Source organism: Ictalurus furcatus, chromosome 28, assembly GCF_023375685.1.
Source record: "Ictalurus furcatus strain D&B chromosome 28, Billie_1.0, whole genome shotgun sequence".
In the NCBI taxonomy this organism is placed as follows: domain Eukaryota; kingdom Metazoa; phylum Chordata; class Actinopteri; order Siluriformes; family Ictaluridae; genus Ictalurus; species Ictalurus furcatus.
Window position 1 is genome coordinate 14,209,531 of NC_071282.1, and position 26,551 is coordinate 14,236,081.

The following is a 26,551-nucleotide window of genomic DNA, read 5'->3' on the forward strand; positions in this document are numbered from 1 at the left end:
AATAAAGGATTGTCGGGTATAGAATGCCTATTATTTATCACAGTGTTATCATTCTGGAGCCACAATCACTGTGCTGTAACTGATTACCCCACGGCAGGGAGACCCACAGTGTGCAGAATAAACTAGCCCAAATAGCAGTTCTGACATCCATCACATGTGAATGTAAATACATCTTACAATAAATAATTACCGTTGTATATACTGTTTTGCGTTCGTAATCATTGCTCAGTGCAGTTAAAGACGTTTGCTTTATTCCGGTAACGAAACTAATGACGTTTAAGTGAATAAGTATCTGTAATGCTATGTCTACAGTACTTCTAGAACAAGAAGAAGACAAGGATTAGATTCATAGTTATCGTGTACCTTGGCGAGCTACGATCAGGCTAGCCATGCAATCCGGCACACTGGTGCCCGCTGCCAAGAACGTGATGCCCATGATATAATCTGGGATGTCCAGGGTGTAGCTGACAATAGTGACCTGAAGGGACAAATATTAACATAACAGTATTTAATATCATGTTGCATCTACTCTTACAGTTGAAGTCATAAGTTTACATACACCTTGTAGAATCTGCAAAATGTTAATAATAATAATAAAAAAGAATGAGAGATCATATAAAATTGCATTTGTTTGTTATTTAGTCCTGCCCTGAAGAAGCTACTTCACATAAAAGATGTTTACATTTAGTCCACAGGACACAATACTAACTGAATTTACACAAATGAACCCACTCAAAAGTTTACTTAATCCCGTGTGTCGTTACCTGGATGATCAACGACTGTTTTTATGTTTTGTGATAGTTGTTCATGAGTCCTTTATTTGTCCTGAGCAGTTAAACTGCCCACTGTTCTTCAGAAAAATCCTCCAGGTCCTGAACTTTCTTTACTTTTCCAGCCTCTTCTGCATATTTGACCCCTTTCCATCAGCGACTATATGATTTTGAGATCCATTTTTTCACACTGAGGACAATTGAGGGATTCATACACAACTATTACAAAAGGTGCAAACATTCACTGATGCTCAAGAAGGCAACACGATACATTGGGGGGGGGGGGGGGGGGTTAACTTTTGAACAGGATGATCGGTGTAAGTTACTATTATTTTGTCTTCTTGGAAACATGTAAATATCTTAGATAGTTTCTGAAGGGTAGTACTAAATGAAAAATATAAGATCTTTAAACAAAATAATAACAATTTACACTGATCATCCTGTTCAAAAGTTTACACCCCCCTGGCTCTTTATCTAGTGTGTTGCCTGCAGATTTTTTGGATAAACCAGCGGTGAATAAATTTCAGACAGCATGCACGGAAGGGGAAAGGACTCAGGACATCAAAGACACATTTTCTTCTGTTAGTGTTTTTATGTTGCACCAACTTTTTGGGATTAACGAGCCTCTGTCTTGAGAACCAATAGAAACCAAGAAGTCAGGACTGTGTTCTCTTTGGTCAGTAAAAAAATTAATGGAGGAGCTGCTTATTATGAAGTAGCAGTCAGAGCAGACTTTTTCCCCACTGTTTTCTTACTGTTGCTTGACACACATCCCAAATGAGCCGTCTTGTCGACCAACATTCTGTTTTTCCTCACTGCAATGTCGGCACCTTAGATATTTTGATAACACCACAACAATTTGAGTTCTCTTACCATCCACACCATCAGGTAGGAGAAAATGGCGATCCAGAGCGTGGAGGAGATGAAGGTGACCATGAACCAGCGATGCCAGCGGGGTAGAATGCAGTTGGGCACGGTGTAATACAGCAGCACACCCAGTGGCCATGATACTACCCACTTAACACGGGCTGCACAACCATCTGGTGAACACGTAGTCATGATATACAAATAATTATTCATTTACAGCGTCAGGAATAAAGATACAAAATAACACTTCGATCTGTTAGATCCACAATGACTAGCAGGAGGTTTGGGATAACCTGGCACTTGGAGAGGTCTGAAGATTTCGTCCCTGTCCTCCTCTTCCTCAGGCTGAAGGTTATCTGTTTTCACAGCCCCATCTATGTCTATCCTCTCTCCATCCTGAAGGGGTCTCTCCACACTCCCTCCGTTCTCAAACCCTCCCGAGCCAAATGTCTTCACTGGGCTTCCCCTCTGCCCTGATTCCCTTATCAGCCTCTGTCTCTGAAAAACAGAGTCAACAATTTCTATAACTTGTAACATCAATAATAGGGTGATAGGCTGATACTGTACTGTTTTCATGCATGCCCATGCTAGTTACTACGGATATATGTATCATATCATATATATTTATATTAAAATAGTTTTCCAACATAAAATTTAAGGACTAGGGACTGGTAAACATTAAAATAGGTTTTTTTAAAAATCTTCACAGAAATGTTCAGCCCTTTTAAAAAAAATAAATAAAACAAAAACAGAAAGACTGTAGAAAAGTGTTAATAAAACGACTGTATGTAAGGTATTGTTATACCACAGCACTGTTGAATTCTCAATTCTGATTGGTCAGAAGTTTGTTTTGTTTATTTTTCTACAACAGCAGCTCTGACAGTAATGTCGGCTGCAATTCAAAATCACGGGTGATATTAACGCACTTGTTAAAGAGCACCTATTATGGTTGTAAAACATTCCTAATTTTATACTATAAATATTATAAATTAAATAAACAAAATGAACACTGCAGAGGCATGAAGATAATAATGTGCTTAGGGCAACTGCTGGAATATATTTTAAAATAGATGTATTAATAGGTCAGCGATTTAGTAATCTGGTGTGATTTGGGTCCCCTGTATATAGAACATATACATATTTTCAGACAGCAACCTAAAACTATGAAAACGTAGTTTTCCACTGGTATCACTTTTATTTATCTTAAACAGCCTGTGGGGGAAAAAAAGTGTTTCTTATTGTTTCTTCCAGTCAGAAACATCCCAGGCTTTTCTCCCGCTGGCTGTGCCATGCTATGTAAACCACAATACGTCCATCAGAAATTGACCAGTAGGCATCAGTGGCATCTGAATACCGAGTGTGTGATGGAGTGTAGTGTATACTGACGGTGTGTAGTGTATCTCACTTCGCTGATGAGTACGCGGCCGGCCATGCTGAGACGGGTGCGAGGTGAGAAATGGGGCGTGATCATGATGCGTAGCCCCGCCTCTGGAAAAGAGAGCTGGTGAGGCCTGAGGATCAGCAGCTCATCCACCATCACTACTGGAGATTCCTGCTGTGCAGCGCCAGACTGACCTGAGAACGGTACAGAGATATATTAACCTACACTGACCTGAGGACAGTACTGAGATATATTATTCTACACTGACCTGAGGACAGTACTGAGATATATTAACCTACCGTGACCTGAGAACAGTACTAAGATATATTAACCTACAGTGACCTGAGGACAGTACTAAGATATATTAACCTACACTGACCTGAGGACAGTACTAAGATATATTAACCTACACTGACCTGAGGACAGTACTGAAACATATTAACCTACAGTGACCTGAGAACAGTACAGAGATATATTAACCTACACTGACCTGAGAACAGTACTGAGATATATTAACCTACACTGACCTGACAACAGTACTAATATATATTAACCTACACTGATCTGAGAACAGTACCGAGATATATTAACCTACACTGACCTGAGAACAGTACCATGATAAATTAACCTACACTGACCTGAGAACAGTACTAATATATATTAACCTACACTGATCTGAGGACAGTACCGAGATATATTAACCTACATTGACCTGAGAACAGCACTGAGATACAGTATAGTAATCTAGACTGACCTAAAAACAGTCCAGTACTGTTCTAAAAGCAGTGTATGTTTGACCTTTATACCTGGAGCCAAGAAATTTCCGTACTTTAAAATTTGTAGTTTGTATATTTTGTATTTTAAAAATACACTGACAAATGACAGGCTACCAGAGCTCCACGCACTGTCCTCCCCAAACACACAGAAATCATCTCAGATAATGATGTGACTGTTACCAAAAACACCGACCAAGTGCTGACAGCACCAAACACACTCAGACACAAAACACATGAACAGACTGATGCAACAGCATAAACACACACTGGCTCACACTAAATTAGGAAAAGAGATGCAGCAGCAGCAGCGTGGAGTCCCTGTCCAGAACAGCACAAACTCCCCAGTAATAAAGTGACCTAATCAAAATACTATTTCAAAATATTTTCATAAACTCTTCTGAAGAACAGGAAAACTAAATAGTCAAGAATACCATTTTACTGGGCAAGTTCACGTTTTGTAAACTATTATTTCAGAGACTGATTGCTTCTTATTATTCTCTGTAACAAAAGGGTTTAAAGTGCAGTACAAATGAAGTTCATAAATTAAACTATTTCCTTCTCTTGTCTCCCAACAGTACTGAAAAATAGCAAGAGGCCGTGTTTAACTCCTTATCATCAATAAGATAAAATGCAGGTGTAAACAAGGATTTGACCTTTTCTCAGAAGCACCATGGAGGTATTGCAGTTGGCTCCATCGTCCACAGTGTCATCGTTTCTAGGGGTTTCTCCTCGCTGGCAGCACCGCCCTGGACCACCGCAATGATGCTCCACGAAGCTCGCAATCTGACTGTTAAATCTGCGCACAGAAGAGCAGCGTGAGCACGCACACATCAAGGAAAAATGACTCTAAACAAAATCTACTACTGCAACCTGCTTTCAATACTGTAACTACTGAATGGAAGCAATTATACAACAATGACAAAATTATAGTACAGATGAGAGCAAAAGTTTGCATCCCCATGAGTTCTGGCTGTTGAAAATGGTAAATTACCTCAATTATCTTCAAAAAATACAATTCCAGGACCCTAAAACTATAACGTGGCTGCATCCTGCAACAAGGCAACATCAGAATCAACATAAAAAGAGTTTCAAAAGAACCAAAACACCAAGGAGTCAGAAAGACCCTCTTGGGTTTAGAAGTTATTAGAGAATTCATTATTTGATTAATTATTTTACATTTAGAAATAGAGATACAAATCCATTAAACTGATATTTTGTTTTTAATATCTTAAGACACTGTTTGTGTAACAAATAGTAACAATGAAGGAACTCGTTACCTTCATTCACAATGATTTACTAAAGGATTTCATGCGTGAAAGCATGTGCCTGATTGATTTAAAAAAAAAAATTCTACAATCTTATTTACCAACAGGGTTTACATAGCATTGTGTCTTTCACATGATCAACATAGTTGTCCAGATTTGCACGTTCGCCTTAATGAATATGTGATTTAGGGTGTTTTTACCTAAAAGTGCAAAATGCCTTATCTGCGCCTTATCTGCGCAAATAGATTAATTCCTGACCTATAATTTACCGCCGGCTTAAAATCACCTTAAGAACGGAATTTATGTGCACGAATTAAGACATACAGAGGGCATGTTTTAAATTTGCAGTAACCTGATTCCACCAGCTGGAGACAAAAATACATATAATACTAAGTTAATAAGGAGAACGTTGATCTAAATTATGCCTTAGTAAAAAATAACCAGAATATAACACACTAATGTCTACATACTTTTATTAATTTACTTATATCATATTTTGAACAGAATCGTTTCACTGCTTTGGTTAGTGTCATACTTGAGTTTTTGTTTTGCCCTTTCAGGAGTTTCTCACAGGAGCTACTGGAAATATTTATCGCGCACAAAAATCTCATTTACATACTGTTTCCTCCTCCAACGTTGCACACGATATAATTCATCCAATTATACTTAAAAAAAAAATAAAATACTTGCAACACATCTACTATTCCCATTTCATACACATTCCTCTCCGGAGTCTTAAACAACAACAACTGCTGACTTCTCAAATCTGATTGGTCAGATCACAAGTTTATATTAATGTCCTCATTCGAATGCGTTATTGTTTCTATAGTAACACTGGGATTTGTATGGTTGACACATAAACAGCTAAAAAAAAATCGTGTGTAATTGTCGACGAGGTGAAGTTTTCTGTGAGGAGACGTATCACACCATGACACCACGCCCTGCCATGTTTTATTCCTTATTTAGTCAACCAGAACCTAAACGTCTTGGTGTAAATTTGTTTTCTTCATTGTGTCCTAAGGGTATGCAAACTTTTGCGCTCAACTCCACACGACTGCATCGACTCACTTCATGATGAGAATGTAAACTCCGTACATGGAGATCAGGAGTATGGACTCCCACCTGGAAGAGTGTACACAAGACAGATAAATAGAGCTCAGTGCCAGATACATGCTCTATTTGGAATTTGTTCGTTTGGAGCAAAGCGTGATAAATGCTGTGTGAAAGATCCACAGCGATGCTCAATGACTGCACTTGCTGTTTTAAAGGAGGAATAAATGTTCGCTGATTCGTCGTTCTCCCCTTTTAATAAGCAAATTTTTTTTCTTTTTTTTTTTCTTCCAATTTGTGACTGATTTAATTGCGAAGGCTGTTCTGTGTAAGCAAAGCACAGAGGTAATAAGCCTGTTTGATAGATTCATTGATATGTAAAAGTAATGAAGGGCTGTAATTAGACTCACCACACAACCCTCTCATCATAGATGACCTAGAGGAGCAGTTCAGGAAATGAATAAAGGCAGCGAATTAATGACAGCGAGCATCGGTTATTATAGAATATAGCAAATCAGTTTACTCAGTAGTCTATTCATGAGATAATCTAACATTTGACTGGCTTTACCAGTGTTCAGCTTAATCGCAGGGATGTTTATCACTCTCTCTCTCACACACACACTCACCAAGATCAAAGCCAGAACTGAGAAGATGTAGTAGAGTGAGTCTCGGAACAGAGACCACCAGGTAAGAGCCACCGTCTGTGAGCGAGAGACCGAGATCCACATTACTGATCACACACAATAACGCTGACTCGCGGTCATTCATGTGTCAGACAGAGGACAGCTGATACACACTAATGCAGACGTGCTACAACTGCTAACAAGAAAATCCTAGCACAAAGAGAGAAAAAATGATTTTTATTTTTCTTTTTTACCACAAAACCCTAGTATATGTCACTGGCTTCATGCGGACAACATAAATAATAAAACACACCGATATTTAACTGAAAACTATTTGTATTGAAATATTTGTATTTATAAAATATAAGCATACTTTACACAATTCGCAGTCTTGCTCAATGTCCATGTTGTACTGCACATAATACTGCAATAACCATTTTTAGACCGAGTACAAGTATTTATACTTGTATATAAGTATATATAGTACAAGTATAGTACAGTATATATAGTACCGAGTACAAGTATTTATACTTGTATATAAGTATATATAGTACAAGTATAGTACAGTATATATAGTACCGAGTACAAGTATTTATACTTGTATATAAGTATATAAGTATATAGTATATAAGTTTGTTGGTACTGATACTGAGAACAGTACTGAAATAATCTACATACACTGAAAAGCCTAACAAGTTGTCTGTACTCAAATGATTGAGTAAACATGTTCCCTCCATTTAATTGAGTAACGGGGTCTCCTAAAACTTGTATATTTAAGTTCACTTAAGTCATTGCTCATGCAGACTGTACTTAAATTGGTGTTCATATAGTGGCCTGTATAGTTTACTGAGCAGGAATGGAACCTTCACGGCCTAAAAAATACCACAACATACACCAGGGAGCATCGATGCTCTACAAATGTAAGTAGCTTGTTGTCATTGTTGTAGCTCTCAAATGATTTCTTAAAAACGCGATTTTTAACATTATTTGATGTTCTGTATATGGTTTGTTTGAGGGTAATGACTTTTTTTGTTTAATGATTTTTAAAATATCCACTAGCTAGCCTACGATCCTGCTTGAAGTACCATGATAGAATAGTGATTAAGCTAACAAATTTATGACATATAGGCTGCGTCCGAAATCATGTACTGTGACAGTACATACTGCATTCGATGCAGTACCTACTGCAGAGCCATTGAAAGAATACGCACTAATCAGTATGTGTGTAATATGTAATACAATCCCGGACATATTACATCCACCATGTTGGCACTGTCATGTGACCTTCGATGTCATAAAGACAAAAATCTTAAAGGGACCACTAGATTAAAGCAACCGTACTAATGGCAAAATGCACTTCAGGAAAGTTAACTGAATTAGTAATGTAATGTGGGCGGGGTTAACAGACTGAGGTAAATTCGTTGCCGTTAGCTTGGCCGGCTAAGGCATGATGGAGATCACAAAAAAGGTTGTGATAACAGTTTTCTTGTTTAAACCTTCAACAAGTTAACAATTTATTCGGATATTGCTAAACAAGTCCTGTTTAACCAAGGGTTAATACTTAAAAACTGTTGACGCGTGGTCTTCCGCCATTTCCTGAGCTTGTCCGCACCAGTCCTGTTGCATTATGGGATTTTTGACTCGTATAGTGTCCATCGGTTGCATACTGCAAAACTGAGACGCACCCATAGCGTCATCTGTTGATTAGTGTGGCAGCGTATACTAGCTGTACGTCACATAGTATCACATGCTATCGGAATTTGGTATCAAGGCATTTTTTTTTGTGTATATGAGTACAATCATCAGACTGCTACTCAATACCTAATATCAGCACTGATGCATCTCCAATAATAAGTATACAGACTTCAAGCAAAAAAACTACTTTTTAGAAGTTTATTACTGACAGGAAAGGAAAACATCACTTTTATGCCTAAAATACTCAATATATCATCAAAATATAATTATGATGTATACAATACATACTGAAAGAATCTATTAAATCGTGACGCAAAGCTCATTTTACCCTATTTTCACATTTATTAATTTACAAACTTGCACTATGTGCATTCCATTGGCTCACATGATTGAGTCAAACTAGATAAACCTGGCACAAAGCCAAAATAATGGCAGAAAAAAAATGCGCACGTTTCACGTTCTTTGTCCTTCCTGTGACCGCTATATAAAAGAGAGTGAAAATCATAAATGCTATGGCTACTCTGTAGACGTCCGCACCTCTGCTAATGGCCGTAAAACTTTTCCAAACCTTCGCAGCATCGAGCAGGCATTAAAGCGAAAGTGGGAGCCTCATTATTCATGTTTATGCTCTTTATGAAATGAAAATGAACACTGAGCTAGAAAAAAGCTCAAAGCTGTCAAAACCCACAGACTAACAACTAATGCAGAACGCTGGGCCATTATCAGTAGATAGAGCAGTCACAACTCAGTGGCTGCTGGAAAAATTCTAATTACAGACTGAAAAACAGTAAAGGCTACAGAAGCAGTCACCAGCATTAAAATGTATAAATAAATAAATCTATTGCAGATTAGAAATTTTCTCACATTCTCTTTTTTTTTATACTTCCTGATTCTTTTGTTATATATATATATTCATTCTGAGATAAACTGCTGGAACAGTTTGTGATTCTCTCAAAATCTTCCAGCTTATTCTGTGTGACAGACTGCAGTATGCAGTATGTTTGAAAAGCTAAACACTGGGTTAAGCTATGCACAACCTTTGAAGTGTCAATCAAGATTTTCTCCAAAAACGGCAGCAGGCTTACATGTAAGAATCATTAACACCTCAAAACAAGAGAACAAGGAATCCATTTTCACTGGCTGAAAGCTTTTTTTCATTTCATAGTTTAGTAACTTTTAGTATAACATTCAGTATAGTAACTTTTTTTTTTTTGGCTGTTCTTCAGACTCCAAGACTTCAGTTGCTTCAGGGACTGTCATTTTTAAAGCCTGTTATAAAGGACTATTAGCATGGCATGATAAAATTTCATTTGTCTAAACCAGTGGTCTACATGACACACTACAGGGTGTCCCAAAAGTCTCCACATATAGAAGAAATAAAATGTTTTATTTTAAGAAAAATGTCTTCCAAAAATATATTTTCCAAAAATATATATTTTTCAGATAGGCTTTAAGAATGCCTTTGACAAAAGAAGACCGTATTGAAATCATTCTCATGGCTGGAACGGGAAGCTGTCGCGAGGTTGCGATGGACTTTAACAGGAAACATGGCGAGCTCTGAGAGTAGTTTTGACTGCAAGACAAATCACGGGTTTATACTAACGCTGTAATACATTACCATTTGTTACTACAGAACTTACACAGGGTCTTTTAAAGTGGACACTCCACACAAATGGATTATAAACATATGTGGTGATATGGTGATGTTTTCTCTGAGCATTTAGCATTCATGGACGGAGTCTCCAGTGTCACACTCAGAGGTAAAGCTGTAAATTTAAGTTTTCCCACAAAGGAAAGTCTTCAGGATAGAGGGTTTTACGCTTTTGTTTTGCAGATATTCCACAACATTCAGCGTGACTATAAAAGGATAAAACATACTACATGTTGCTCTTTTATAAATATGTTGATAGCATTGGGAAATCGCCGTGATATAAAAGAAGTAAAACTTTAAGACGTGCTGTTACAGGAAATGAATCAACTTCAGGGTAGTAACATGAACTTTGTTTTGCTGTTGATTATTTTCTGTTCTGCTGTTGGTGCTCACGATGCACACCCTGTCATGTGGAGACAAAATGTACGTATTTAGAAGTGAAGGAACACGTCCGCCCACTTTTCCTGGTTCCTACACCCATGTGTGTGTGTGTGCTAATTAAACAGATGGAACAGACAGTTACCTGACCAGCGAAGATGCCACACACTCCGATGATGACGAGGATGTTGAAGACAGCTGAGCCGACAATCGTTCCCACTCCTACATCCCCCTTAGTGATGAATACACCTGTCAATCAAACAGAGGCTATAATTAGATTGACGGGATTCCTGCTTTCAGAATCAGTCATCATGATTTGTAATGCTTTCGTGCCGTACCCAGACCTATCAGAATTATTACATCGTCACTTAATTGATTAACTGAATTATTCCAGATTCTATAATCTTATTATTTCATGTGTAGTCAGTAAAGCAGAATCTGTCGACATACCTACGGTTAATTCTCAATGAGCTCATCAATATAATGAAAATTACGCATATATTTGTTCATTTTTCTATGAATTATTTGTAACTATAGTTTATCATGTAACGGAAATATTTAGTTAGTGATACAAGCTGTAACTTGACACTACGGCTAAAATTTGACAGATCTTATGGTACCAACAAACAACGCTGTGCCAGTCTGGGGTTTTAAAGTGCCAGAAAAAAACATTAATTATGAAATAAATCCAAACACATTTTCTGGTTCTAATTCCTTTAAGTGGCCTAGTTCCCAGACTAGTTAAGACCCTTTTAACTAAAGGTTTTTTGGTTAATACTCACTTAATAATCTTTGTTTAACATTACATAATTGAAATGACACAGAAGTGACCTCTGAACTGACCAATCAAGGAGGTGAAGAGCTCAGGGGCAGAGCTTCCAGCAGCCATAAATGTAGCCCCAGCCACATCCTCACTGAGGTGCAGGTTCTGAAGGAGATGAAGAAAAACACAGCAGGTGATTATGCAGCTAAAATGCATCCGAAACACACCACAGGGATAGAAATGTAGGTCAAGTAACAGACTTGGTGCGAAAAGCATACGGACACCCCAAAATCTCACGGGATTATGATCCTGTTCAATCTCATTTCTTTGCCTAAGCTCCTTTCAGCGCAGTCGCTCCCCACAAAAGCAGTATTATCTGAGGTCGAAAAAGCCCTACCGGCAAGGAAAAGCACTCCGATCTGAAGGGAAATGCACTTTCCAGATGCTCCTCATTAGCAAGACCTTTAACTGGATTTGGTGACACGTTGCGCTAACATCTCAAATAAGGGACAGGGAACAAATTGAGCTGTCATCACTTTGTGTGGCCGCTCGTATGGCGGCCATCCGTTGTGCCTTCTCACCTCTGAGATCTTCTCCAGGGAGGGGACGAAGTAGTCATTACAGACGATAGCAAGAGCGTAGAACATATAAATGGCCTGGGAGAGTGTGAGAGAGAGAGACAGAGAGAGAGAGAGAGAGAGAGAGAGATAAATGAGTAAATAACCAGGGTCCTCATGTATGAATTTTACTTCTTATATATTTATTGTGCTAGGTTTTTATGTTTAAAAACAAAATGGATTGAAACCTGAAATTTTATACAAACTGTACAAATATGTCCACAAACTGAAAAGTGTGCTCATGCAGTGTGCTCAGGTTTCCCTGATGGAGAACTTTTAGTCAGTGCTAGGATGACATGAGTGTATAACTGAATGATTAAATTAACGAATGACTCATTGATTATGGAAATGAAAGAAAAACAACGGATTTAAAATAACCAAAAGACTCTAAAACGGTCCTGTGGCAGAATAAGGCCTTTGTAAAAACTATGTCAAAGCTGCAAAGCACAAGATTGACAAGTTAAAATGAAAAACATATTGAGTCAGTGGAGTAAAAATAAATAAATAAATAAAACTTGGTATAAAAACTTGGCAGAAAGCCTGTAATAGTATTGTACAGTCAGAACTGTCAGGTCCGAACTGGCGAGAATTGCTGAAATATTTCATCAAGTTCACCGATATATTATGCCTTATCACAGTCCAAGTTACGTGTAGATTAGTCGAGATTTATCTACAAAGCAAAGGGGGAAATGTTAATTAAATATCTTTTTAAAAAAAAACAACCCAAGCACACTTCAAAGCTGCAGACTTGCCTCTTATTGTATTAATAGTACGGAACAAAAGGTTGTGTACTGAATATTAAATAAGAAAAGAATGAATGAATGAATATATGTGGCAGCCTGGGTAAGGCCTTCACATGGTGAAATTTTCTACTATATATAAACTTCTCTGGACTGAAATACGTTCCTCTCTTGTATGCATCTCAACCACAAGTCAGCATTTTGAGTCAAACTTTAAAGATTACACTCTATTTGCAGTGCAGGAGCATTCGAGATATTCTCATCGCATATCCGAATACAAACTGAGCTGATGAGGTTTACGTCCATTTCTCTATGGCACATTAATATCCAGCAACTTGATCAAAGTGTGACGTTCACTGTGTGAAGAAACCACGCTTAGTCTGCAAGGTTTTAGACAATTTTGGACAAACTGACTGTTTTTACCAGCGCATTTGTAAGACCAGATTCAAATCAGAGTCAAAACATCCCTGTGTGTCAGGTTTCCGAGTAGAGCTGTACATTTGTTTCATGCACAAAGATGTCAAACAGACTGAGGAGCTGTTTCTGTTTGAAACTTTCCACTGTCGCTGTGACTGTTGTCAGGATCGGGAACTCGAATCAAAAACTCTGACCTTACGTTCAAATGTATTTGGTAATCTAGAAAATTCAGAAGACTTTTAAAATTTTTAAAACTTTTTTTAAAATTCAAATATTAACTGTAACAGGAAAAGCAGTAAGTCTTAGTACTCGATCTCATCTAGAATAGTGCACAAGTGTGCAATTTGAGACACAAGACTAGTTTGTTTAGTCAGTTGCACAGTACCACATGGAGCTATACTGCCCCTATTATTTAGCTTGGTACTGCACCATGCTGATCCGTAATGTTAATTACTGAGGATGTGAAAAAGCAATGCTCCAAATGACCATAGGATATGCATGGCAGCCATCTTGAACGTGTGTACACGTAGTTAAAGCGAGTATTAGAGGTCGACCGATTGATCGGTTTTGATGATTAGTCGGCACAGATGATCGATTGCTAGACCTATTGGTTATCAGCAAAAATCCACACCGATAGTTTTTCCCGGTTGCGTCAGTTGCAGGAGCGGCTAGACGCGAAATAAAAACTACCACCGACAAATGTTTTGTGTTATATGAAGTGGTTTTTTTTATTATTATTTATTCTGGATGTCTCTATTTTTATTTGTTATTTGGAGTGTTACTTTTTGGTTCATTTTGGATGTATATCGTTTATTTACTTTAATATTTATCAATAGTTAATATATATTGTTATTTATATATTTATTTCAATTTCATGGTACAGTCAGAACTGTTTATTTTTGTAATAAAGTTCAAAATTTTACTTTGCGTGTTATGTTTTCATTCGGTATCAGTTTTAAAAACGATCGTTTGATTAATCGGTTATTGGCAGGTACCGCCCAACTTAGTTATCGTATCAGTAAAATCCTCTATCAGTCGAACTCTAGCAAGTATAATTCAGCTTTTAAACTGGCTCCTTACCAAATATGATTAGCAGGAGGAAAGCCTAGGCAAAAGTTTCTCATTGTTATGTTGAAATATATTTATAGTTTCAGAATAGAATTCAGTCACGGCAAGATCTGATGGGTTTTCCCAGACCGCCACAGATTTGAGACAGGAGCCATGGATGTATGCATACTGTTAGAGATCTTCCCAGTGCCCTATATATAGAGAGTACATTTACCAACATCAATTACACTCTTCCACCAACTATGAAGAGTGGCTTAATAAATAATTCTCTTAGACAAGGGGGTACTTTTTTTACTTCTCTGGGTGGAGCCTATCTGGAAATGGCAATCAATCAGCCTACAGCGCATGGACTGGGGGAGGAAACTGGAGTACGCAGAGGAAACCTCCGAAGCACAGAGAGAACATGCAAACTCTGCGCACACAGGTGGGAATTAAACCCCAAAACGGAATGTTTAAAGTAGTATAAAGTAGTATGCGTTTATTCTCCCAAAGTCAAATTCAGTGTCAAACAAATCACAGTCATTTTGAATTGTATTATTTATAGCATTATTTATAACTTAATCATCACTGGTTAAGCATTATAAGGTAACTGTCACCATTCAGTCATGTTAGCTGCTTAACCAGACCTCTGTAAGCAAGGAACTGGACCGTTACAAATTTTAGTTGAATACCTCTGAGCTAGTGGTTTCAGGTGCTTTAAAGTGCTTTTAGTCTCCCTGCTTTTAGGCTGTTTGCTTTTTCTGTTTTCCTCAGTGTATGCATTGAAAACCAACCATACAATAGAATCTCTGATAACAGAGGGACTGTTTTGTTTTTTTTTCCTCAAGTATTGAACAGAAGTGTATTGTGCGATGAACTCACACATAGCACGTGTAGCAGCACGGCCCCCCTCTTCCTCTGTTCCTTAGTAAAGATATCTTCAGGGAACTCATGGATGGCTGAGAGAGACATAGCGAGAAAGAGACAGAGACAGAGAGGAAGAATTACCCTTTGGACATATTTTTTTGCAGTTAATCTTTCTTTAAATGGATGGATGATCATGTACTAAGCATGATGTGTTGTTAAACATGATACACAGGTGACTATATTTCTGTTTAACACAAAAGTGTCAATATTTTGTAGTGTAGCACACGTTTATGACTTATCTCTTCAGGTATGACCCCGGTGTAAGCAAGTGTTCTATGAAAATTTCACAATATCACTGCACACCTGAATGAATTGTCATAAATATCCATATCATCATATCATTATCATTAAATCTTACCATGACTTTAGTTTGCTGAACTAAACTGCATGATCAGAAAGTAAATTCAGTTATCTGTGGCTCAGGTGCTCTTAGTTATGTGTACACCTGTGCATGCGTGTGTGTGTGTGTGTGTGTGTTGTCTCTTGTGTGTAAGCACAGCAGGAGCCTTAAGCACTCCATGTGTGCAGGTTAGAACAGCAGTCAGGCAGAGGACAAAATGAACTTTAACGACCGTAGAGAGCCCGGTCTATTTTTAGCAGCAGAGCATCACCACGCCACCGGAGGCTCACATACATACGTAACAAGGCTGCATCGCCGCACCACAGCCGCCTCCCTTATACACACACAAGAATCCTGTCTTCTGCCTCAAGTGTGAGGCGATATTATTCTCCAGTCCTGAATTCTGACACACACAGGGAAGACGGTGTGTGTGTGTGTGTGTGTGTGTTCTGTAGTAGAGCCACCAGTGTGATCTGTGTACAGGCACGTGTTCTCATCTATAGAGGAATAAACATTCAAAATGAAAATCCACCCTGACTTTCTCAGGCCTGATATGGCATGCTTCGGGCACAGATTTTGTAAACGTGTAAATCTCTAGAGCCCTGAGAATTTGGTTGGATTTTCATTAATGGTGTTATAAACTGATTCTTGATCTATATTTTTTATTTCTCCAGCCTACATTATGATTTTTTTTTTCAACGCAACGCACTTGTAGATTTTACAAATATTAGCATTTTAGTGGTATAATTTTCAGGAAGAACTACGCTTTATGTATTTCCATTCGGGCATTCAGAACAAATTTCCCAGTTCAAAAACTTTTTATTGTAAATATTTATGTTTTTCAACGCACATAATGCTCAGGATCGAACCACAGACCCAGTCAAAATACATGCAGGCAACATCACACAGGGATAATCTATATTCAGAGATCAAAACCAAGAGGTACAATGACATAAAACATGTACAGAACAAGAAAGACTCTGACTTAAAGTAACAAAGGCAAAATTTTGTGACAAAACACTAAGGTATAAGCAGACAAACTAATAAATGGGCTGACACGAAACAGGTGAATACAATCAAGGAAGAAACCAATGACAGGACAGGGAGTGGAGATAGGATAAAAACGGAAACCAAAACATGAGCACGTAGTGCTGTTCACCATGGGAAGTGCACATTTCAGGCCAGAAGATCCTTGTGTCACATGATAAAATAAATCAAAATAATACAATGCAAGTCATTTATTGCATACTCGTCTGTCACATATTTTAAACCTACAGACCTATTTTCTGATTGATTATAAAACCCAAATTAATATTGGACTATGCGTCATTAGTAATTAGAGCATTACTATAGTCTGTGTTTTTATGTAGCTGAATCTCAAACGGTGTTTCATTGTGTACAGTAATGTACTACCAAGGTTTTACAACATCTTTACACTATACTCTACGCAGTGAATGCGTATCGTTAATACTGAGCCAATTGGGAGTTGTGAATTCTTCCCGCATGAAGGTGAGAGATGGTCAGTTTTTATAATGTTAGAGTCAAGAATCAAAATGTAAAATCAAGCTAAATGTGAAAGTTTATGATAAATGGACCCTATTCTCAATCCTCCTCATGATTTATATGATACAAGCACACAAAAGTTGTACTGCTAAACTGCTAATGTTCACTCTGTCTGTCGCAATATAACATTAAAGGCACACTGATATTTAACTAGAGCGCCGTGAGTATTAAATCCCTGAAGTGATTCAAATTCAAATGCAAAGTTTAAAGAAATGATTATTAATCTGATGACACTTTGAAAGAAAAACATGCATACGCTTATGTAAAAGTTATGACTATGGTGTTTTGCACATCGATGAGACAGGAATACAGAGACTGAACACGGGTTTAGAAGTAATCTGAAGTTTAAAGAGGTATAGATGAAGGTACACACACACACACACACACACACAGAGGATCATTTTTGTATCTTTAGTCTGGACTCTTGTGGCTCAGACTGTTTAAACACACATTAACCCAGCAGGGATGCCACATGGCCCCGGGATAATCTCACTATCTCTCCTTCCTCTCCCCTCCGCTCCAGCACACTGTTCTCTCTCCACTTTTGCTCTCTTCTGCTTTTCTTCTTTATCCTTTCCATTTTCCATCACACCCCTCTCCCACTCTATCTCCATTTTCTTTCCTTCTCCCTTCCCCTTCCCCTTCCTCTCTCTCTCTCTCGCTTGCTCTCTCTTGTTCCTTCTGCCAAAAGAGGGGCATAGCAGCGAGAAACCCTGGACGCCCCGAACGAAAGGCTTTTTTCGCCGAACGGTTTCGGTACAGGCAGTTGCCATGGAAACCCTCTCCCAGGGGGGATGTTGGTTTGTCGATGGGCTGCCGTGGCAAGCCTATGGAAGTCAAGTGGAAGAGCGAAAACCCGGGTGGAGAGACGCACTTTTCCCATGGACTCGAGTTAGCACATGGAAAAAAAAAAAAAGGAAGGAACAGAGAGGAAGAGAGAGAGAGAGAAATAGAGATGACAGGCAGTAGAGAAGTGCAGTCGCTAAAAATATTTATTTTTCCTCACCAGCTCTCAGGAGAGAGTTTGAGAGATGGATTATGAGAGAGCAGAAAGGCCGTGCCTGTCATAACCAGGAGAACAAACTGCATGGCTGTAACTGAGCTCCTATTTTAACAGAGTTGCACAATAAATCCTACTTGAACTGTTATCCTCAAGTGACAAAACATAATTGACTACAAAGTGGACAGTGAGTGTAGGACTGTGGTTTATTTGCTTTAAAGCAGTGATGCTCTCACCTAACCTACACATCTAAAATGAATAGCTTTACCACTCATCCCTCATTACTTAACACACTCAGCTAGTTAACTAGTTGAGTGTGTTGATCAGTAACTAAGTAGTTTCTGTGATTCTGTTATCACTGTAGCCTCAGATTCCTGTTTTTGGCTGACAGGACTGGAACCTGAACGTGTTTTTCTGCTGTTGTACTCCATCCGCCTCAAGGTGTGGCATGTTGTGTGCTTTTGTGCTCACCACAGATGTAAAGAGTGGTTATATGAGTTACCGTAGCCTTCCTGTCAGCTCGAACCAGTCTAGCCATTGTCATTTTTGTGCGCTGTCATATTTTAGCCATTAATCAGTCGTTTTCACAATTTTGCGATTGCAGAAATGAATGCAAAATCAAGCAAATTCCGTAATATTCGGAGGAGCCTGCAATTTGTCAAAATGGCCGCAGATTTGGGCCAAAATACGTCGTGTGACGTCATCACAACGTTCATTCGGTCAATGCGCTCATCGATTCAGGTGCGTCGAACATGAGTACACCTAAAAGGTCTCATTTACCAACAAAAATCACTGTGAAAGGCCGTGCAGAACAATTTTATGTGATTGTACTTTCGGGAATTGAAGTAGTTTTCTGCAAGAAAGCACAAAAAACTCCGCAAGTTGCATCACAATTTTTTTAAAAAGCCACAGCAAAATCAAACCTTTTTGGCTGCAACAATCACAAAAAACTCAAACACAAAAAAATATTGTGCAGGCCTACAATAAAATACACTCATCTGTGGTTTATTCCATCTTGTATTGGTCATTAACCTTTCTCATGTTCCTACATGAAGAGCCCTGCTGTTAAAACATGGCTTTGTTTAAAAGAAGAAAAAAAAAAAAACAGTTGAAACATCTGGCAGGAACCGAGGCTCATGCCCACCGCAGGGCCCAACCTGTCTGAACACATACTCATCACAGTAACCTTTCACCCCATGGCCACGGCCTTCCGATCCTTTCACTGTGCAGTGCGAGTCGATCAGGTCTCCAAGTGAGTAAGCGGTAGCCAATCAGATGCAAGTCTGGTCCCGGTGGAGCTGCGTGTGCCCGTAGCCCCCAGCAATGCATGGCCTCGTGACCACAACAGCTCGTAGTTTGGCTTACACTATTTCTGTGTTTTTCAGTTGTTTCGCAACTGATCCAACCAAGAGCTCTGGATGAGGGTCAGAAACAGAGCAGTGATGTAGTATAGTGTAATCTTTGTGAGCAATGTGTGTGTTTCATGTGATTTAAGATATAATCATAGGGTGGGGTGGATGGGTGCAGAGCAAAAACAATGCCAGAGTGAGTACTTATCTGTATTACACTAGTGTGTGTGTGTGTGTGTGCGAGTGAGAGAGAGAGAGAGAGAGACAGAGAGAGAGAATGTTGTGTTATTGACTGCAGAGTCTGCAGGACATCCTGGAATCCAGCTAAGTTATCAAGTGAAAAACACTCCAACCTCGGCAGAGTCAGCACCACTACACGCACTGAAACCCCATGCTGTCCCCCCGGCGTACACACACATACACACACACATACACACACACACATGCACACACACACACACACACACACACACACATGTACACACACATACACACACACACATACAAACACATGCACACACATATACACACACATACACACACATGCACACACATGCACACACACACACACACATACACACACACACACACACACACACACATACAGTGCATCCGGAAAGTATTCACGGCGCATCACTTTTTCCACATTTTGTTATGTTACAGCCTTATTCCAAAATGGATTAAATTAATTATTTTTCTCAAAATTCTACAAACAATACCCCATAATGACAACGTGAAAGAAGTTTGTTTGAAATCTTTGCAAATTTATTAAAAATAAAAAAACAAGAAAAGCACATGTACATAAGTATTCACAGCCTTTGCTCAATACTTTGTTGAAGCACCTTTGGCACCAATTACAGCCTCAAGACCTATTTTTGGGCAGTTTCTCCCATTCTTCTTTGCAGGACCTCTCAAGCTCCATCAGGTTGGATGGGGAGCGTTGCTGCACAGCCATTTTCAGATCTCTCCAGAGATGTTCAATCGGGTTCAAGTCTGGGCTCTGGCTGGGCCACTCAAGGACATTCACAGAGTTGTCCTGTAGCCACTCCTTTGTTATGAAGATGAACCTTCGCCCCAGTCTGAGGTCCAGAGCGCTCTGGAGCAGGTTTTCATCAAGGATGTCTCTGTACATTGCTGCATTCATCTTTCCCTCGATCCTGACTAGTCTCCCAGTTCCTGCTGCTGAAAAACATCCCCACAGCATGATGCTGCCACCACCATGCTTCACTGTAGGGATGGTATTGGCCAGGTGATGTGTGGTGCCTGGTTTCCTCCAGACATGATGCTTGCCATTCAGGTGAAAGGGTTCAATCTTTGTTTCATCAGACCAGAGAATTTTGTTTCTCATGGTCTGAGAGTCCTTCAGGTGCCTTTTGGCAAACTCCAGGCGGGCTGTCATGTGCCTTTTACTGAGGAGTGGCTTCCGTCTGGCCACTCTACCATACAGGCCTGATTGGTGGAGTGCTGCAGAGATGGTTGTTCTTCTGGAAGGTTCTCCTCTCTCCACAGAGACACACTGGAGCTCTGTCAGAGTGACCATTTTTGGTCACCTCCCTGACTAAGGCCCTTCTCCCCGATCGCTCAGTTTGGCCGGGTGGCCAGCTCTAGGAAGAGTCCTGGTGGTTCCAGACTTCTTCCATTTGCGGATGATGAAGGCCACTGTGCTCAGTGGGACCTTCAATGCTGCAGAAATGTTTCTGTACCCTTCCCCAGATCTGTGCCTCGATACAATCCTGTCTCGGAGGTCTCCATACAATTCCTTGGACTTCATGGCTTGGTTTGTGCTCTGACATGCATTGTTAACTGTGGGACCGTATATAGACAGGTGTGTGCCTTTCCAAATCATGTCCAATCAACTGAATTTACCACAGGTGGACTCCAATCAAGTTGTAGAAACATCTCAAGGATGATCAGTGGAAACAGGATGCACCTGAGCTCAATTCTGAGTGTCATGGCAAAGGCTGTGAATACTTATGTACATGTGCTTTTTTGTTTTTTTATTTTTAATAAATTTGCAACGATTTCAAACAAACTTCTTTCACATTGTCATTATGATGTATTGTTTGTAGAATTTTGAGAAAAACAATGAATTTAATCCATACTGGAATAAGGCTGTAACATAACAAAATGTGGAAAAAGTGAAGCGCTGTGAATACTTTCCGGATGCACTGTACACACACACACACACATACAAACACACACACACACACACACACACTCACACACAAATACAAATCCTGGTCACATGCAATCCTCTGACACATTTCCTTTAAGCACACACATTTGGGACACTAGTGCACTCCAGACTGTGGAAAATGTTGACCTTTGCAGAAAGAAATTGCTGCCTAAGGAATGTTAAAGACCGGCTCTGCCTAAACCCATATGTTTATAAGTCGATATTAGTCTCTAATAACCATAACATAAGTTTAAAAAAAGCTTTCTGTCATGCAAGATATAGTCCTGTAATGAAAATGTACACTTAGCTACATTCTGGCATCAAAATATGACAAATTTACTTAAACCACAACTACATTAATATAACAAACATGTGACAGGCCACGCCCCCAAGCGACAACAATAGTGGTTGCTACACACCCCACAAAAGATCAAAATAGGAGTGACACGAGTGACCTGTTGCTTGCTAGTATGAACATAGGGTAACTATTTTGTCTCTTTTGTGGAGTGTGTAGCGACCACTATTGTTGTCGCTTGGGGGCGTGGCCTGTCAAGCATATTTTTCAAGTAGCTACCTAGTTAAAGTAAAATAATGCACTAATCAGTGTGAAAATTGGTTGCATGATTTGCGTTACATACTAGCTACACAGATCGCTCACAGATAAACCATCGATCTCTGCTACTTCTTTCTTAGCTTTACATTTTTTTGTACTCTCTCTATACACATTTAATGAGAGGTCTTCGCGAATGAGAAACGTTGGACCACTCGTTCAACAGGACTGTCTGAAAAATCATTCGTGGCAATCGTTTGGATTTGTTGCTTTACCACATTAGAATTAATTTGCATGAAATTGACCAATTCAAACGTTGTTTGTCACGCTTATGTGTTGCATATGTCCATATAAGGAACCAGAAGAAAAATATATTAAGTATTAATGGTCCATTCAAAGAACATATTAGCTGCCTAATAAGCTGGCATGCACAGCTTCCCTATTTACCATTTGCAAAAGACATGGCATAATTACAGATTTAAAAGACTCGACACTTTCAAAGACTGTGTGTGCTCTTGTGTATGTGTATGTGTGTGTGTGTGTGTGTGTGTGAGTAATAATGATGTGATGAGTCCCTGTGCATCAAGGCTTAAACCATAATAGTTTCATAATACTAATGATGAGTTATAGGTATTCAATTCAATATCATAACAAGTGTCTTCAGTGGCTTTTAACAGGACCACTGCTCCAAAATGAAAATCTGAATAAGGGTAATGATCGAGAACACTACTGTGAAAAAGCACTCTAGCAAGTAAAAAAAAAAAAATCAATAACAGCATGTTCGCTTCCAGTTTCCATGTTCGTGGTTTGACAGATTAAAATGACCGCATGCTGAACAACCTCTTTTAATCTCAATCATCATAACATTATTGACCGCTCACAAACAGGTACAAACTGCGTAGAGTGGAACTAATCAGCTTGATGTTGCTATTTATGCAGTTATGCCATTTCTGGCACGGCGATTCAAAAAAATAAGAACTGATTTAATGGCACTAGGAGGAAGCAGGAGCTAAAACAGAAACTACGAACTAGAAATCTCTACACTATCGCTTTCATATAATAATATGTCATTAGGGATGCATCAATACTGAAACTGGTATCAGGTATAGGTCCTATACCATGCTTGTTTACACACTCATAAAAAAAAAAAATGCTGTGATACCATGCATCTGATACCATGTGACATTATCTGATGTTAGCTTAGTGTACATGGTCACACTAATAAACAGGAGATGACATCACTTAAAGTCTCCATGAAATCAAAATGGCTCTTAGTAAGGTTATCTATAAGCTAGTGTGCTCCAAAACAATGACAAAATTTCGCATTTAGAAGATATATGCATTCAAAATGTCGCCCAACAATTTTGATGACATCATTCTGCACTTTAGCGTTTCATCCGATTTTCTGTCCAATCAAATGCTCTCTAGAATCTAAGCTGTCCAGCCAGTAACATTATGAAAATCACCTTGCCGAAGTTTCCATTGTTTGGAACAGCGATTGGCTAGTTAAAAAATGGAGAGGAGTCACTCGATGTGTCCATCCCTGACTTCCTGTTTCAGTGGTGATTATGTCAGCACACTGAATAATGCTGCACGTTTCAAGGCACTTCACAGGGACAAAGTAAAGGAGACTGTGCTGTAAAAGCTACTACAGCATTTTCCTATAATACAAGGTAACCTGATAAAACACACGTCAATTTCAGTAAAAGAGTGTGAGGATCGCCAGCCTGAGACAACAGAGCAGTTTCAGTGAGCGCAAGGTGCCGTGAAGTGTGTGCACGCAAATGTTCGCTAGCATGGAGCAGTGAAGTGAGTAGAAGACAGAGAGAACACTTCACTTCTGCGAGCACTGAGTACTGAGAAATTACACGCTACAATTCACTTGTGTGCAATTTATTCATGGCCAAATTTTAATGCCCACTGATACAGCTCTGTACACTCAGTTCGACCGCCCTTACACTCTCTATTAACGATATTAAACGCCATAAAGTCTTAAGCCTAGTTCACACTGCACCGACAGACGCAGACCAACGCCAACAATCACCAACTTTTAAAAGCTGGCCGTTAAACACTGTCGTGTTCATGTTCATACTGCCCAAGATACCAACAAACTTTTTTACAGACAGTCAGACTGGTTTAAAAATGCATGATCTTTTTACCGCAATCAAATATTTATTATTACTCCTGTATTTAGGTGACGTTTTTCGCCGGAAAAGATGAAGAGTGAAACAAAAGAGGTTGGGGGTGAAGCCTGGGTTGTTGCGACGTAAGTGACAGGACACTTATTTAAATTTATACAGAGAACTGCAGATAGAGGATGTGCAAAGCTTTCAAAAGTTTGCCCGCTTTGCCCCAACAACGAGAAATGAAATCTTAAGGCAGGCTATGTGGTAAGCTAAGACCATTATTAGGTCATACGTTTTCGTAAAAATATTGTTCATAATGTAAGTTGTAAACATATGTTGCGACGTCGCTTCTTACTTCATGAAACTGAATACGGAATATTGCATACGGTTAGCGGGTGATCCGGATTAAAACCCAAACACAAGAGTAGATGAGTAGATCTTTACCATGGGTCACAATAAACCATTTTATTTAATTAACACATCAACACATAATTTATCCTCTTCTGTCTGATTCGTCCAGAAAGCTGCCATTTTACCCACAACAACCACGGCTAGCAACCTAGCGCACAGGCTTTCGTTTCTATGGAGTTTTCAGGGACGCTTGCCTCATTGTCAAGGCAACGGTTTGTGCCCAGGTCAGATTAAGTCAGAGTTTGTTGGAAAATCATACCACACTGCTCAGACATTCCACGACAGACAAATGCAGATTGAAAATGTTCAGTCAGTGCAGACGGTGAACTTTAAACAGAAAGCTAGCAGCAACCAACATAAACAGAGCTAAATAAGATGTTCCGTGTCGACCCAGATTGCTTAATTCTAAGTACGTTACTCATCAGTATCAGTATTGGTATCAGTAAGCACCAAAAAAAATTTATATTAGGTCTGAAAAGATGGGATTGATGCATCCTTAGTGGTGATTTAAAAACTAGATGGTTACGAGAAAGAAAGAGAACGAGGGAGAGAAAGAGAGAGATAACAAGAGCGAATGACAGAGCAGGGACCTTAATCAATACTTTCACTCCATCACACTGTCTGCTCCTCTTTTTATACACGTCATATGACACCATGCAGTGACGTGAGCACGTCCACAAAGAGCCAGACAAAAAAGACTGATCATGTATGGAGGAATGTGAAGTTGAGGAATTCACATGTACACCTTCAGAATTCCTTTACCTCTGCTGCTCAGGACACAGGAACACATCTGTCTCTTTAATAACACAGATTCACAGCTGTAATGGCATAGAATTCTCTGCACTGTTTACACGTACTATACAACTGTTATTTTTTTTCTACATTTCAATAAAATATAACAAAGCCTAATTTGGACAGCAAATTCTCATAGCCTCAAAGACGTCCCTCTGTTCATGGTCATCATGCCATTCATTTCATTTTATCTGACAAGAGTGAAGAACTGGCCTCCTGGCTACAACACGACCTCCAGAAAAGACGTTTTATGAGACGTTTCGTCGGCGTCCCATTCTCACCAGTGTGTACAAATGTGCACTAAAATATCCTGAATGGAAAAAAATCATCGATTCCAAAGAAAATGCCTTTTCCTGCTGGCCAAGGCAAACAAAGGAATGCATAAAAACCCCGCTGAGCGATCGTTATTGACATGTCTAAAAATAGCACCTCCCCTTTTATTCTCGTTATTTATTTATTTCCTCATTCTCTCTCTCTCTTTCTCTCTCTCTCTCATCTCAGCCCCTACTCCATACACACACTTCCAAAATTTAGCATTCAGTTGCCTGGCAACGCCGGCCTCAAAGGCTACTCGCCTGAACACGGGGGCCGCCGTCTCGTTCTTTTTTAAGGCACAGCAAACCAGTGAGAGGGAGGAAGGGGAAAAAAAGACAGAAAAAGGGAGTAAAGTCACAGATCAACCTCTTCCTCCTGCAGTCTTTCCAGGCTGGATTCCTTGGTGGCAGAAGAGCTAGTCTGAACACAGGCTAATTGCATAATCATCACAAGTGTTCAGGTCCACTGGGGAACTGAAAGAGTCTCATTTCACATGTATTATACGGCTCTGCAGCTGAAAAACCTCATTTGAGTTTAGTGGTCTCTTTTTGTCAGGCTGTAATTGACCTTCTGGACGTGTAATAACACTGGAAGAGCTTCATTTGGAGTGTCATTTGCACTGAGCTCAAGAGAGTGTGATTGGAGCTGTTTTATTTATTTATTTATTTATTTTAAAACTAGGGGTTTAGCCAGATCTCTCAATAAAAAGCTCTGCTTGACTCTATGGAGGCAGTGCTGATCCGGACCTGATTCCAGCATGGAAGAGCGGCTCAACTCATCTGGCAATCAGGAATCTGTGACTAAGTCACTATAAGAACACACTGTTTCAGTCACTCATGGCTGCATCTGGACTTGTTTCTTGCGCACTGCTGTGGGCAAAGTGAGACCCCCAGTGACATCCAAATGCTAATCAAACCACACTGAAGCAACTCACATAACCCATGCTATGTACTAGGGATGTA

General features: G+C 39.3%; 1 protein-coding gene across 1 annotated transcript in view; it reads right to left on the minus strand.

Annotated features, from left to right (window-relative positions):
* The window catches only part of LOC128603390 (sodium/potassium/calcium exchanger 3), a 44,990-nt gene that overhangs the window by 4,042 nt on the left and 14,397 nt on the right, over window positions 1-26,551 (minus strand). The window contains exons 3-14 of the mRNA XM_053617775.1: window positions 14,923-14,999; window positions 11,801-11,875; window positions 11,300-11,384; window positions 10,602-10,705; window positions 6,736-6,810; window positions 6,520-6,545; window positions 6,128-6,181; window positions 4,448-4,590; window positions 3,043-3,212; window positions 1,931-2,135; window positions 1,644-1,810; window positions 364-478 (exon numbers count right to left, since the gene is read on the minus strand). Of these exons, the coding sequence (XP_053473750.1) occupies window positions 364-478; window positions 1,644-1,810; window positions 1,931-2,135; window positions 3,043-3,212; window positions 4,448-4,590; window positions 6,128-6,181; window positions 6,520-6,545; window positions 6,736-6,810; window positions 10,602-10,705; window positions 11,300-11,384; window positions 11,801-11,875; window positions 14,923-14,999 (1,296 nt within the window). The remainder of the gene's footprint in view (window positions 1-363; window positions 479-1,643; window positions 1,811-1,930; window positions 2,136-3,042; window positions 3,213-4,447; window positions 4,591-6,127; window positions 6,182-6,519; window positions 6,546-6,735; window positions 6,811-10,601; window positions 10,706-11,299; window positions 11,385-11,800; window positions 11,876-14,922; window positions 15,000-26,551) is intronic.